Source organism: Sorex araneus, chromosome 3 (genome assembly GCF_027595985.1).
Source record: "Sorex araneus isolate mSorAra2 chromosome 3, mSorAra2.pri, whole genome shotgun sequence".
Classification (NCBI taxonomy): Eukaryota; Metazoa; Chordata; class Mammalia; order Eulipotyphla; family Soricidae; genus Sorex; species Sorex araneus.
This window is the reverse complement of record NC_073304.1, coordinates 176,170,429-176,183,829: the sequence shown is the minus strand read 5'-3', so window position 1 is coordinate 176,183,829 and position 13,401 is coordinate 176,170,429. Positions and strand designations below refer to the sequence as shown.

At 44.1% G+C, this 13,401-nt stretch overlaps 1 protein-coding gene across 2 annotated transcripts in view; it reads right to left on the bottom strand.

The window, feature by feature from the left end:
• Nucleotides 1–13,401, bottom strand: part of CWF19L2 (CWF19 like cell cycle control factor 2) — a 59,545-nt gene that overhangs the window by 29,136 nt on the left and 17,008 nt on the right. Inside the window, exons 9-10 of one of the 2 annotated variants that reach the window (XM_055133693.1) lie at nucleotides 6,552–6,651; nucleotides 5,697–5,789 (exon numbers count right to left, since the gene is read on the bottom strand). In XM_055133693.1, coding sequence (XP_054989668.1) covers nucleotides 5,697–5,789; nucleotides 6,552–6,651 — 193 coding nt within the window. The remainder of the gene's footprint in view (nucleotides 1–5,696; nucleotides 5,790–6,551; nucleotides 6,652–13,401) is intronic. The other variant, XM_055133695.1, reaches the window with a different exon arrangement.

Genomic DNA, 13,401 nt, shown 5'->3' with positions numbered 1-13,401 from the left:
TTCTGAAATAAGAACAGAATGCTCTTACCACATAAAGAGGGGCCAAAGCAATAGCACAGTGAGGAGGGCATTTGCCTTGCACATGGCCAGCCTGGGTTCAATTCCCAGCATCCTAAATGGTCCCCTAAGCGTGCCAGAAGTGATCCCTGAGCACAGAGCCTGGAGTAAGTCATGAGCACTGCCAGGTATGCCCCCTCCAAAAAATAGTAGAGAACTATTTCACCAAAAATCAATTTAAAGTAACTACTAGGCAATTTATTCACATTTCAATTTCTTTCTCAAATCAGAATCAAATACTAAAAATCAATTTTACTTCCATATAACAAAGATTAAATGCCCTGCTGAAATTGAAGGAAAAAAAAACACATGCCAACTATTGATCTTATATTCACATTTGATACTAAGTGGGCAGTAATTATCACTACTTTTTTTCTTCTTCAACTAATCAATTAACATAAATTAATGAATGATTACATTTTAAAGGGTATTTACTTAGGCTTTTACCCAATCATGAAGAGAGACAACATATTAGAAGCTGGCTTCAGGTCTATCGAAGTGCTAAGTCTGATTTCCTTGAAAACTTTCAAATTATTAAAGCTAATATATATTAAACTTTGAAATGCGCCTGGAGGGCAGGAGGGGAACTGAGGACACTGGTGGGGGGGAATTGACACTGGTGGTGGAACTGGTGCAAGAATATTCTATGTCTAACACCCACCATCAATAACTTTGTAAATCATGGTGCTTTAAAAAAATTAATTTTTAAGTGAAAATAACTTTTTCGTTTTTAAATTTATTTAGTCCCAGCCCCTTTATAAAATCACTGTAATAGAAAAAGTTCTATTTGATTGCATGAGTATTTCTCCATAACTGTAATTTTTGTGTAGAGCTTATATGACTATTACATATGAAATTGGTTTGAACATTTAGACAGGATTTTCTTTCTTTCTAGTTTGTTTTGTTGTTTGGTCTTGGGGCCACACCAGTGGTGGGTGAGGCTTATTCCTGGCTCTACTCTCGGGGATCACTCCCTGCAGGGCTCAGGGGACCAAATCTAGGTCCGCCATGTACAAGGCAAGAGCCCTAGCCACAGCACTATCTCTCCAGCCCCAGCAATATTTTCTTTTTTTCAAGTAATTTTTATTTACTTTATAAAAAATTAGAAAGGGGTGTGTGGCTGGGGCCACACCCAGCAGTGCTCAGGGCTTCTGGATCTGTGCTCAGAGATCACTCCTGGCAGGGCTCGAATACGGTACCAGGAATAGAACCTGGCTCGACCTTATGCAAGCTAATACCATATTATCGCTCGAGCCCCTATTTAATTTTAACACATACTAACATTATTCTCTTGCCAGTGGTTTGGAACTTATTGGGATTCAGTTCATCCTGCACTTAATTTATTTAAAAAATAAGAATAAATGATACCATAGAATTTTAATAAGGATTAACATAACACAAGAGGGTTGAGTGTGCCCTCAACAAGCATCATGCATTGCTAATAATAATTTCAGCAGAAGTAGTAATAACATCCATGTAAATCAGAATTACTGTCTTGAAAAATAAATATTAAAATTCAATGTAATAATTTAGAAATATAACTAAGAAAATTAAATACAAAGTAGTTTTCTAGTGGTAGTAATTCTTATTAAACATATCCTAAGATGCTCATATAGCATAGATTTCTAAACCAAACCAGATTTTATAACTTTATTTTTAAACAATTCAAAGAATTCCGCATGGTGATTTACTATATATTTTTGCACAGAGAGGAAAACACCATAAATATTTTCTATGAGACAGAAAATATGTGAGATAAATTCAAGTATTTTTCTTTTGTTTTATTTATTTGAGTTCTGGTGTTTACTTTCACTCAAACACTTTTTTATTCTTCATAAATCCTTGTTACTGTATTTTCCAGTTATTACTCAGAAGGTGCATTTTTATTAAGCATTAGAAATTAAAAACTATACTTCTAGCTTTCCTAAAAACACACTCTACTCGACTTTGTACAGCTATCTCCAACAGCGTGTTACACATTCTATCATTTGGCGAATATCTTTCTTTCTTTTTTCTTTTTGAAATACAAAAGGTTATTAGAAAGTAAGAGGGAAAGAGAGAAACTCCCCAGCTGGGGAAGAATTTAATAGAGGACTAAGTTTGGCCAAAGTAAATTTTATATCCTTGTACATACAAGGACAATACTTACTTTGGATTGGCTTGTTTCACTTAAACCTTTTTTCCCATAATTGAAAATAGATCATATAAATACCATTCTTCCACATCTCCTCAAGAGGACGAGAAGAAACCCTTCGAGAGGGCTGGAGCAATAGTACAGTAGGTCGGGCATTTGCCTTGCATGCGGTCAACCTGTATTCAATCCCTGGCACCCCACTCAGGAGTGATCCCTGAGCACAAAGACAGGAATAACCACTGAGCATCAACAGGTATGGTTAAAGAAAGGAAGGAAGAAAGGGAGGGAGGGAGGAAAGGAGGGAGGGAGGGAGGAAAGGAGGGAGGGAGGGAAGGAGGGAGGGAGGGAGGGAGGAAGGAAGGAAGGGAGGGAGGGAGGGAGGGAGGGAGGGAAGGAAGGAAGGAAGGAAGGAAGGAAGGGAGGGAGGGAGGGAGGGAGGGAGGGAAGGAAGGAAGGAAGGAAGGAAGGAAGGAAGGAAGGAAGGAAGGAAGGAAGGAAGGAAGGAAGGAAGGAAGGAAGGAAGGAAGGAGGGAAGGAGGGAGGGAGGGAGGGAGGGAGGGAGGAAGGAAGGGAGGGAGGGAAGGAAGGAAGGAAGGAAGGAAGGAAGGAAGGAAGGAAGGAAGGAAGGAAGGAAGGAAGGAAGGAAGGAAGGAAGGAAGGAAGGAAGGAAGGAAGGAAGGAAGGAAGGAAAAGGGAGGGAGGGAGGGAGGGAGGGAGGGAGGGAGGGAGGGAGGGAGGGAGGGAGGGAGGGAAGCTCTTCAAGAAAATATAGAAGTCTCAAGTGCAATTAGGTTGTCAATAATTCCTCAACTTCTTTCAAGAAAATGTATGACACCCTCTTCACACAAAGTATCTGGAGATTAAAATATATTTCTCTTCTTTGCCAGCAGAGAAAACAAATTTTTAAACCTCCCGTACCATTACGCAATGATTATTTCACAGTTTACTGAAAATGATAAGCCAAATTCCCTACACTATTTAAAGAAAAAAAAAAAGCAGTGTCGAATTCCTTGAATTCTCTTTCATCAATGTGTTGATGATGTGATCCCCACCCTCCCACCCCCGCCCTAAACGATTATTAACAGGGAGGCATTACACCAGGCCTATCAGAACCTAATAAGAAATCTGGGTAAGATTTGTCCTGATATGAAACTGGCAGTGCTCCCAAACTCAATGGATCTCATCACTCAGTGACCAAAGACTCGTCACATGGAGACCCAATATCAATAAGGAAGAGCTTCCGGGAAAGCCAAGCTTTGATTTCAAGCTCATGGGTCACTTTAAGATTCACAATCAAACTACAGAAGGTAAAAAAACATTTGTACAAAAAACATTTCAAACCGTTGCGTTGGTGGTATAGTGGTTAGCATAGCTGCCTTCCAAAACACATTTCAACTAAGTCTTAATTGTCTGCAGCATGTGAAGCACTAGCTATAAACCTAAAGCATAACCCTTGTTTTAAATAATAAATAGGGGGCTGGAGCGATAGCACAGAGGGTAGGGCCAACCATTTCATGTGCAAGGCAGGTAGAGCCTTGTACATGGCCGACCAGGGATCAATTCCCAGCATCCCATATGGTCCCCTGAGCATTCCTGAATGCATGAGCCAGGAGTAATTCCTGTGCATTGCTGGGTGTGACCCAAAAAGCAAAAACTAAATAAATAATAAATAGTTCTTGTAGCTAGAGCAACAATACAGAGAGTAGAGCACTTGCCTTGCATGTAGCTGACCTGGAGTTTGGTTCCCAACTACTGCCAAAAGTAATTCCTGAGTTACAAACACAGGAGTAACCCCTGAGCACACCGGGTGTGGCCAAAAATATAATAAAACACTAAAATAATAAGCAAAGGCAAGTGAAATCAGCAATTTAAAGGGCTGGGTTTTCCACTAGAGCCAAAACTATATTCACAGATGAATCAATCAACAGATTTACCATGTTCAAGCAACCTAACATTTCAAAATTAGCTAAGCAATAAAGGAATTCATCTTTGCTACCCTATGACTGTGATTTTCTTTTCTCTAAAAGGACAAAATTTCGATCTGAAGTATTTTAGGATTTTCCTATTGAAAAGCCATCAAATTTCTGTGCAGTAAAATAGAGCCCTTCCTTCCACTTTTTTTTATATCTTACCAAAATTATTATTAAAGTAGATAAGGGCCAGAATGTTAGTACAATGGGTAGTACAAATGCCTTGCACATGGCTGACCCAGGTTTGATCCCCAGCACTCCATACAGCCTCCGAGCCCACCAGGAGTGATCCCTGAGTAGAGAGTCAGGAATGAGCAGTGCTGGGTGTGCCCCCAACCCTAAAAAATAAAAATTAAAAACCAAAACCTGAAAGGTAAAAAGTAAGAGCACTGTCCCTGGTGGAGCGAATGACTTCACAGGGGTGTAGAATCTTCCCACGGGGCTGGCAGAGGCTGGTTTACACACAAGTCTGGTAAAACCATTGTTCCAGGTAACAATGGAAGCATCACCTCTCTGCAGAGCAGGTGAAAGATTTCCTTTCTGGTGAAATAACCCACGGGATAAAAGCCTTCTACTGAAGCTGCTCCAAAGGGCCATGTCGTTTCCAAGGGATGAGAAACAGTCTGTCAATTACTCTTTAAGCAGTAGAAGAAATGTTATGTAACAGAAGATCTGCTTCCCGTTTTCAGCTAACTGCTTTCAATTTTGAGAATCCCCTGACATCCAGCCAGAGCTTCAGAACCTTCTTACACAAATGATAAGTGTCAGGGAAGAGATAGGCACAGATTTAGAGGGTGAGAAAAATGAAAAAAAAAAAAAACCATAATTAAGAAAGACAAATCCCACAGGGAATATTAAAGAACTTTGCAGTCTGGGGCTAGAGAAAGAGCTCAAAGGGCTGGAGCACATGCCTGGCATGTGCGAGCTGGCTCCGACCCTGAGCACTGCCAGGGCTAGCCTGGGAACAACAGGCCAGGAGTGGCTCCTGAGCACCAGAGGTGTGAGACCAAAGCTAAAAACCCACTGAGCAATCTGTCCGGGGCTCCTTCTACTCTTAAAAATGAAACCTCAATGACCCCGTTAAAACGGACTTTTCTGCTGCACACCCTTGAACAGCTTGTTTCATGCAGAACAAAGACCTGTGTCCTAATAAAGGCTGTCCAGGCGAGGGCCCCTCCAGCTCCCCAGGGTCCCCACAGCAGTGTCACCCTGGGCCATAGACGCCATTTGATCCTTTTTTTTTTTTTTCCACTTTTTGGGTCATACCCGATGGTACTCAGGGGTTACTCCTGGCTCTTCACTCAGGAATCACTCCTTGCGGTGCTCAGGTGACCATATGAGATCCTGGGGATTGAACCCAGGTCGGCCACATGCAAGCTGTTTTGTGTAAATGAATTTCAAGACACACACACACACACACACACACACACACAAACACACTCACACAGTGATGCAATTCATTAAACTAGCACCACGGTCATGGAGTGGCATTATATGAGATCATCCTACAACACCAGCAAAACTTTGTTATTTACCTTGACTTCCGATTTCTTTGATGATACCTGTGTTATGGTTTCTGTGAATTTATTTGCCTTTTCAAGTTGGGCTTTAAGTTGTTCAGCTAATTCCTGTGAATAGAAATATACATAAAATGAGTGTGACATATAATTAAACTCCTCACTGCAGAACATTACACATTTATAGAGCTGAAAGTAAAGCAAGCATAGCAAACACCCATGTGGCCGACATCTAAATTCTTCTCAACCCATGGCCTAGTATTTTACATTTGTGATGAACTTGTCTCATTACAAACTCCTTCAACGCTGTGGCAGTTAGTCATGTGGATTAACAGAACAAGCCTCCCAGGATAAAGCTCCATGGAGTACCAGCCCAAAAGAGCACTAGAGGGAGAGAAATTGCTCAATCTCCATGGCCAGGCCCCGAGTGGATAGCAGGGAAGATGCTGGCCACGCACAGGGCTAACCAAGTTCCATCCCCGGCACCCCTGTGGTCCCCTAAGCCCACCAGAAGTGATCCCTGAGCACAGAGTCAGGAGTCAGCCCTGAGAACTGCATGCTGGGGTTCAAAAACAAAACAAAACAAAGAGCTTCTATCCCTAATTCTCTGAAGAAGAGGAGGGCTTAAGAAGCCCTAACTTGGATGGGTGTTGGATAACCGTATGATCGAAGTTCAAACATGAAATTTTTGTTACTGTATCTCACGGTGAATTATAAAAAATAAAAATAAATAAAAATAAGAAGCCCTAACTTGACCAGACAGCAACAGTTATTTTTGACGTGTGTAATGTACATATTGCTAAGAAACATCTAGAATGACTCCCAAGAAGTCGGATACTGCTATTCTCCAAAAGAACAACATGCAAGTCTTACCATATTTCCCATCATCTCTGCTTTGATTATCTTGGCTCCCAACTTGTTCTTTTCATCAGTGCTCAGGACGTGGACAGACTCAGCCTCTGGACTACCTCTGCTTCAACAGGCCAGATGAAAAGTACAAGAAATACAGGTTACAATACAAGCCACAACTTCAAGGTGCAAATGTCATTTTAATTGACCACGGCAAAGCATGCAGCACTGCAGGGCTGACTCCCCACCGTAACCCTCAGCACGGCAGGGCTGACCCTCATGGCCCCCAGCACTGCCAGCCCTGAGCACTCGTATCAGGTGAGTTATCACTGGGAGTGGCCCCTTGTTCATAAAACAAGAAGTTCTCACAGAAGTTGGAAAATGTCCAAAAGAAAAAGGAAGTCAAGGGGAAAGGAAAGGAAAACTATCCAGTACTAAGTGAGGTAAACCCTGTCTAGTACTCGGCTGCAGATGAGCAGGCTGCAGCCAGAGGCGCCTCGAAGGGCTGCTGTGTTCGCCAGATCCTGCGTTCCGTGCAGTCCCTGCCATGCCAGGAGTGGCTCCTGAGTACCAAGCCAGGAGCTGCCCCGCAGCACCACCAGGTATGGCTCAAAAATGAACAAAACAGGGTGAATGAGGGCTGGGACAACAGTACAGTGAGGAGGGCTCTTGCCTTGCACACGGCCAACCGGGGTTCAATCCCCAGCATCCCCTGAGCACTACCAGGAGTGATTCCTGAGTGCAGAGCCAGGAGTAAGCCCTGAGCATCGCTGGGTGTGACGCAAAAACCGAAAAGAAAGGAAGAAAGAAAAGAGAGTAAGGAAGAAAGAAACCAGAGAGAGAGAGAGAGAGAGAGAGAGAGAAAGGGAGGGAGGGAGGGAGGGAGGGAGGAAGGAAGGAAGGAAGGAAGGAAGGAAGGAAGGAAGGAAGGAAGGAAGGAAGGAAGGAAGGAAGGAAGGAAGGAAGGAAGGAAGGAAGGAAGGAAGCAAGCTCTGCCTCCACCTCATGTATGTGGCCAGATCTGTCTCGCTCCACAGAATCCAAAGTTCATCAAGAGTCAACAAGACAAATACACACACGGGACCAAGATGTGTGGGTGCTGCTGAGCCATTACTTAGGGGTGAGGGAGCCCAGGTGGGGGCGGGGGCACCCCACAGTGGTGCAGCTCAGCCCTGGGGCCACCTCCAGGCAGCACTGATCACAGCCCCTGTGCCGCAGCAGCAAGCAGACAGGGACACACAGACAGAAGCAGAACAGACAAATCAACAAAACCAGAGTGGAGACACCCGACAAGGCGCAGGGCTGACTCCTGGCTCTGCACTCGGGGGCCAGCAGGAGATCAAACCTGAGCTGGCCACATGCAAAGAAAGTCCCTACCCACTGTACTATCTCTCTAGTCCCCACCAAAATTATTTTTAAAAATTAAAATGGGGGCAACAAAAAAGGAACCAGGTTGTTAAGTGGCCTGTCAGGGCACGCAGCCAGCCCTGATTTGATCTCCACACGAGTGACCCCTGAGTACAGAGCCAGGACTGAGTCCTGAGTATCACCTGCAGTTGCCCAAAGCCCCTGCAAAAAATAAAAATAAATTCAATAAAAATAAAAGCTCGTTAATATAATTAATGTTACAGAATGGAGCAAATAAAAAATCAAAATTGTTTGTCTCAAACTCTCAAGGATGTAAAGGAATTAAAACTGATATACAGTTGGTGGAAATGCAAAATGCCACATCCACTTAGTAAAATAGTCTGACAGTTTCTTAAAATTTGCACATATAATTGCCAAATGATCTAACATTCCTCTCTGAGGTAGTTACTCAAGAGAAAGAAAACAAACACCCATACAAAGGACTAGTACATAATGTTCAAAGAAGATCTATTTATAATAGCCCCAAAGGGAAAACAACCTAAACATCCTCCAAATGGTAAATGCAGAAACAAATTGTGGTTTCTCTACCAACAGCATAATATCCATTCCTATAAAGGAACAAACTATTGTTATATGCAGCAATGAAGCTCTAAAGAGCTAAGCAGAGTCAAACCAGATCAACAGCAGTGTGTAATGTAGGATCCAATTTATATAAAGCTCTAAAAAATGCAAACTAGCCTACAAGTAATGCAAGAGACTACCAAGAAGAATGGAAAGGTTCAGGGAGAGACAGAAAGAGGGCTCATGGAAGGCAACAGGAAACTTGGGGGAGTGAATGTTTCACAGGAATAGAAAGATTTCTGAGCACACAAACTGCTCGAATATCTACCTATGCTCACACAGATATATGCAGTGATATGTCAGTTACATGTTTTTAAAGCCGTTTTTTAACAGAAAAAAAGTCATCATCACATTAGTTTTCCCAAATTCCTAGATTTTACCATGCTCCTTTGAAATAACCTAATAGGTACTACACATATACTCCGAGCAAGGGATAGCAAGATAAATAGACGATGCCAACTCCAAACTTGCCCCAACAGCCATAGCTGAACTCCTTTTGGACAATGAGAGCGACCTCTAGCAGTCGGGCGGGTTTACAGCACGACTCTCACAGTGACCCTGGAAGGACCTTTGTCCCCACAGTGAGCGGGAGAGACACAAGGCCCCGGCGCCTGGACCACGAGACCTGGAATGTCGCAGGTGAAACACCCTCAGGAAGTAACGTATAGTGTCCCCTCGTGTGTTTTCTGTCTAGAGATACAGCAAGAGCACTGAAATCACGTAAGCAGGAAGACGTTATTGGCCGCATACACTTCTGAGGACTCAGGCAGTGTTTGTATCATTAGCTGGATTTCTCTGTGTGGGATTTTCAATAATTTTTCTCAAATTAAATTCTGAAGTACATGTCAATTTCACTGTATCACAAATATAATTTGTTTGAATTTCAGGCAACCCAATCGTATCTCTACAGCAATCTAGACTTACTAATCAACGCACTTCACTCTATTTGCATTCTTTCCTTGTCAATTAATTTTCCAAAATTCTCTGCTCTGAAAATGTACTGTTCAGAGTCTCTGTGGAAATTATAGATATTTTTTTCTATGTACAAAGCAGGACAAATGGCACCATCACAGCTCAAGCCCTTTCTGAGTGCATCGGGGCAACTATTCTCGGGCGCCCAGTGAGGACCCGCCGTACTGTGCTCCATTGGCTTCCTTCACTCCCAGATACCTCAGGACCTGGCCTGGGTTTTCTTCCAACCAAGTTTTGTCCAGTCCACTGTTTTTCCCATCCTAATGCCAGCCCCACAGTACAGGATCTGAGAGGAAAGACAAGACAAGTAAGGCAGGCAGTTTTCCTAGTATATCTCAAACCTTTTTTCATGAATCCAATAGATGGCCACAGTGCTCCAGAAACAGGGTAACACAGGATTTCTTACTAAACCGAGACATCCAGAAAATGTTTGATGGGTCCTCGAATATGCTACAGTGAGTAGGGTATTTTCCTTGCATTTGCCAACCTCGGTTCAATTCCCTGAGCCCCTCTAGGAGTGATCCCTGAGCACAGAGCAAGGAATAAGTCTTGAGCACTGCTGAGTGTGGCCCCAAAATGAAAGAAAGAAAGAAAGAAAGAAAGAAAGAAAGAAAGAGAGAGAGAGAGAGAGAGAGAGAGAGGGAGGGAGGGAGGGAGGGAGGGAGGGAGGGAGGGAGGGAGGGAGGGAGGGAGGGAGGGAGGGAGGAAGGAAGGAAGGAAGGAAGGAAGGAAGGAAGGAAGGAAGGAAGGAAGGAAGGAAGGAAGGAAGGAAGGAAGGAAGGAAGGAAAGAAAGAGAGAGAAAGAAAGAAAGGGAGGGGAAGGGAGAAGAGAGAGGCAAGGAAGGAGGGAGGGAGGGAAGGAATGAGAGCTTGAGTAGGAGGACTGAAGGGGACACAGTGGAGAGTCTCGGGCGCTTTAGTGATGGTGAGGTGACACATACACTGAGATAATGTCTGCAGAATTGTGAACACATGACCTTAACTACAACACATTCTTTTAAAAGGCCACCATGGGAAGTTGACACTGGAGGCAGAGCAGGGATGGAACATAGGTATGTCAGAAACCCAACTATGAATAACTTTGTAACTCACCATGCTTTAATAAAGTAAAATTTTGAAAAATAAAGTAAAAGGTCACCATCTATCCACCAACCTATCCACCCATCTATCCACCCACTTACCCACCCACCTAGCTACTCTTCTATCCACCCACCTATCCACTCACCTAGCCACCCATCTATCCACCCACCTACGCACCCATCTATCCACTCATCTATCCACCCACCTAGCCGCCCATCTATCCACCCACCTAGCCACCATCTATCCACACATCTATCCAACTCATCTATCCACCCATCTATCCAGTCACCTACCCACCCACCTATCCACCCATCTATCCACCCACCTATCCACCCACCTATTCACCCACCTATCCACTCACCTATCCACCCACCTATCCACCACATTGCTCTCAGAAGAAAGATTTCAGAGATGTTAAGACATCAAATATTATACATCAAAAAAGCACACTTACTAATATATACCAGCATATCTACTAATATATACAGATAAAGATATAAATATAAATACCACTGTAGCACTGTAGCAATGTCATTGTTCACTGATTTGCTCAAGCGGGCACCAGTAACATCTCCATTGTGAGACCTGTTACTGTTTTTGGCATATCGAATACGCCACGGGGAGCTTGCCAGGCTCTGCCGTGAGGTCAGGATACTCTCGGTAGCTTGCCGGGCTCTCCGAGAGGGATGAAGGAATCAAACCTGGGTCGGCTGCGTGCAAGGCAAATGCCCCCTATTCGCTGTGCTATGGCTCCAGTCCACAGCGGTTGGTCGTTTGCCTTTCACGAGGCCGACTCGAGTTCGATTCCTCCACCCCTCTCGGAGAGCCGGCAAGCTACCGAGAGTATCGAGCCCGCTCGGCAGAGCCTGGCAAGCTACCCATGCATATTGGATACAGTAACAATAAGTCTCTCAATGAGAGACGTTACTGGTGCCCGTTCGAACAAATCAAGCAACGGGATGACAGTGACAGTGACCAGACTATTATTCTATTCCCTTAGCTCTTGAGCGGGGAGCTTCCCGTGAAGCACCAACAGCTATTTCTTTATAATGCCAACCACGTCTTGTACCTTCCTTGCAAGAAATAAAAAATTCTTTTATTATTAAAAAAAAAAAAGTTTGAATCAGGTTAAATCCAGACGGCCATTTACCAGCTTTATGAGATTAGGCAAGTATCTTAATCTCTCAAGAAATGATTAAAATTCCAACATTATCAGAACTAAATGCAGTAATAAGTAAAGAGCAATTTCAGTATTCTAAGAAAATGAGAAATGGATCTGAGCCAGCATTCAATAATGGTTAGCTTCCTTGCCACCAAGAGTCAGTTACAGCATCAGAGAAGAACCTTCCAGCCAGTTCTCCAATTATCATGCTTCAAATTCAATGGTGAAATATCTTTGAGAAGAGAATGTATAGAGGGGAGTTCTGTGGTGAGTTCTCCCCAGCCTGGGGGGTTTCTTTCCTTCTCCATTTACTTTCCAACAAACCTTTCTGTTTCAGAAAATGAGAGAGAGTCTCGGGATTCTGAGAAGCACAGGGTCAAGGCAGGCACAAGTGTCCACATTGTTCCTGGCACCTCGAGGAGTAACCCAAGCGGGCCCGGAGGCCCAGAGCAGCTCTGCATGCCCTGGTCCTCTCAGGAAACCAGCTGGCCCTGGACCACCAGAAATGGGCCCTGAGCACTGCCTGAGAGTGCACCCTCCGAGAGCAAAAGGAAAACTCCACATCTGCACAAAACAGTCACCAGACGTGTTCGTGGGGCTGCAGAGTTCAAAGCACCACAGTGAGCTGCAAACGCCAAGTCCAGTTCCTCTCCGCCCTCACTACTCTGTTCCTTCCCAAGAAAGACCAGGCTCTTCGACTCAAATATGGAGGGGAAAATGTCTATCTCGAAAATTTCAGTGCAAGGACAACTGTAGGGCAATACACCATGTAATATGGACCATTAATCTTAAAGCAATTTTGCTCCAAAGATTCCACAATTGTTGGTAAAAATGAAACAAGCCAAAAGCAGTGTCATGTACCGACACAACACTGGGATGTTGTGAGCTGTTTGAACCAAACTAGTGATTCCCTTCTTTCTTCCTGAAATTCCCAAACTCACTGTGCTCCACACAAAACAGACCCAAAGAACAACATTCTGGGGTCACAGGCTGAAAAACACCAACCTAATCCCAGCAAGGAGCCTGACGATTTCCCGCCACGACCCACTGGCAGAAGCCGCTTTCTCCTGCCTGGCACTCCCACCAAGGCTGACCCCTCCCCTTCGACACACCCTGGAACCCCATTACCCCACTAACCTGGGCTGTTCACTCAGTGACCCCACCTGTCATCCCCATTTTTGCTTCTAAACTAGGTGCTGACTTGCTTCCACCAAAATAGAAGCACACACAAGTATCCACACCCTAAAGAAAAAGGGGACAGAGCGGGACAGTGAGAAGGGAACTTTGTTGACCCCATGACTCACGAATGTACTTCCCATCTTTACCGTCTCCTAACTGGTGATCGTCATTTATGCCAACTGAAACCTGGCACGTAAAGCCTCTTCCACAATTTTAATAGCCTTAAGAGTCCTATTATTTTCCGCGCAAAGGCATTGCTTCTGTCATTTCTGTCACTCGACCCTTCTCTCTAATGGAAAAACTTAACTCTTCCCTCCCATCTCGAGACTCGAGTTTAAAGATTCAGTCAGGAGAGGACAATGCAGGATGGTGAGGACCAGCCAGAGCTGGTTTCCAGGAAGCAACTGAAATTTCAAAGGCCCATCCCAAGAGGCACCTGTCTGTCACGGAATCTGCACCCTGACAGTTTCTTCCTGTCCAGAGGTCTCCTAC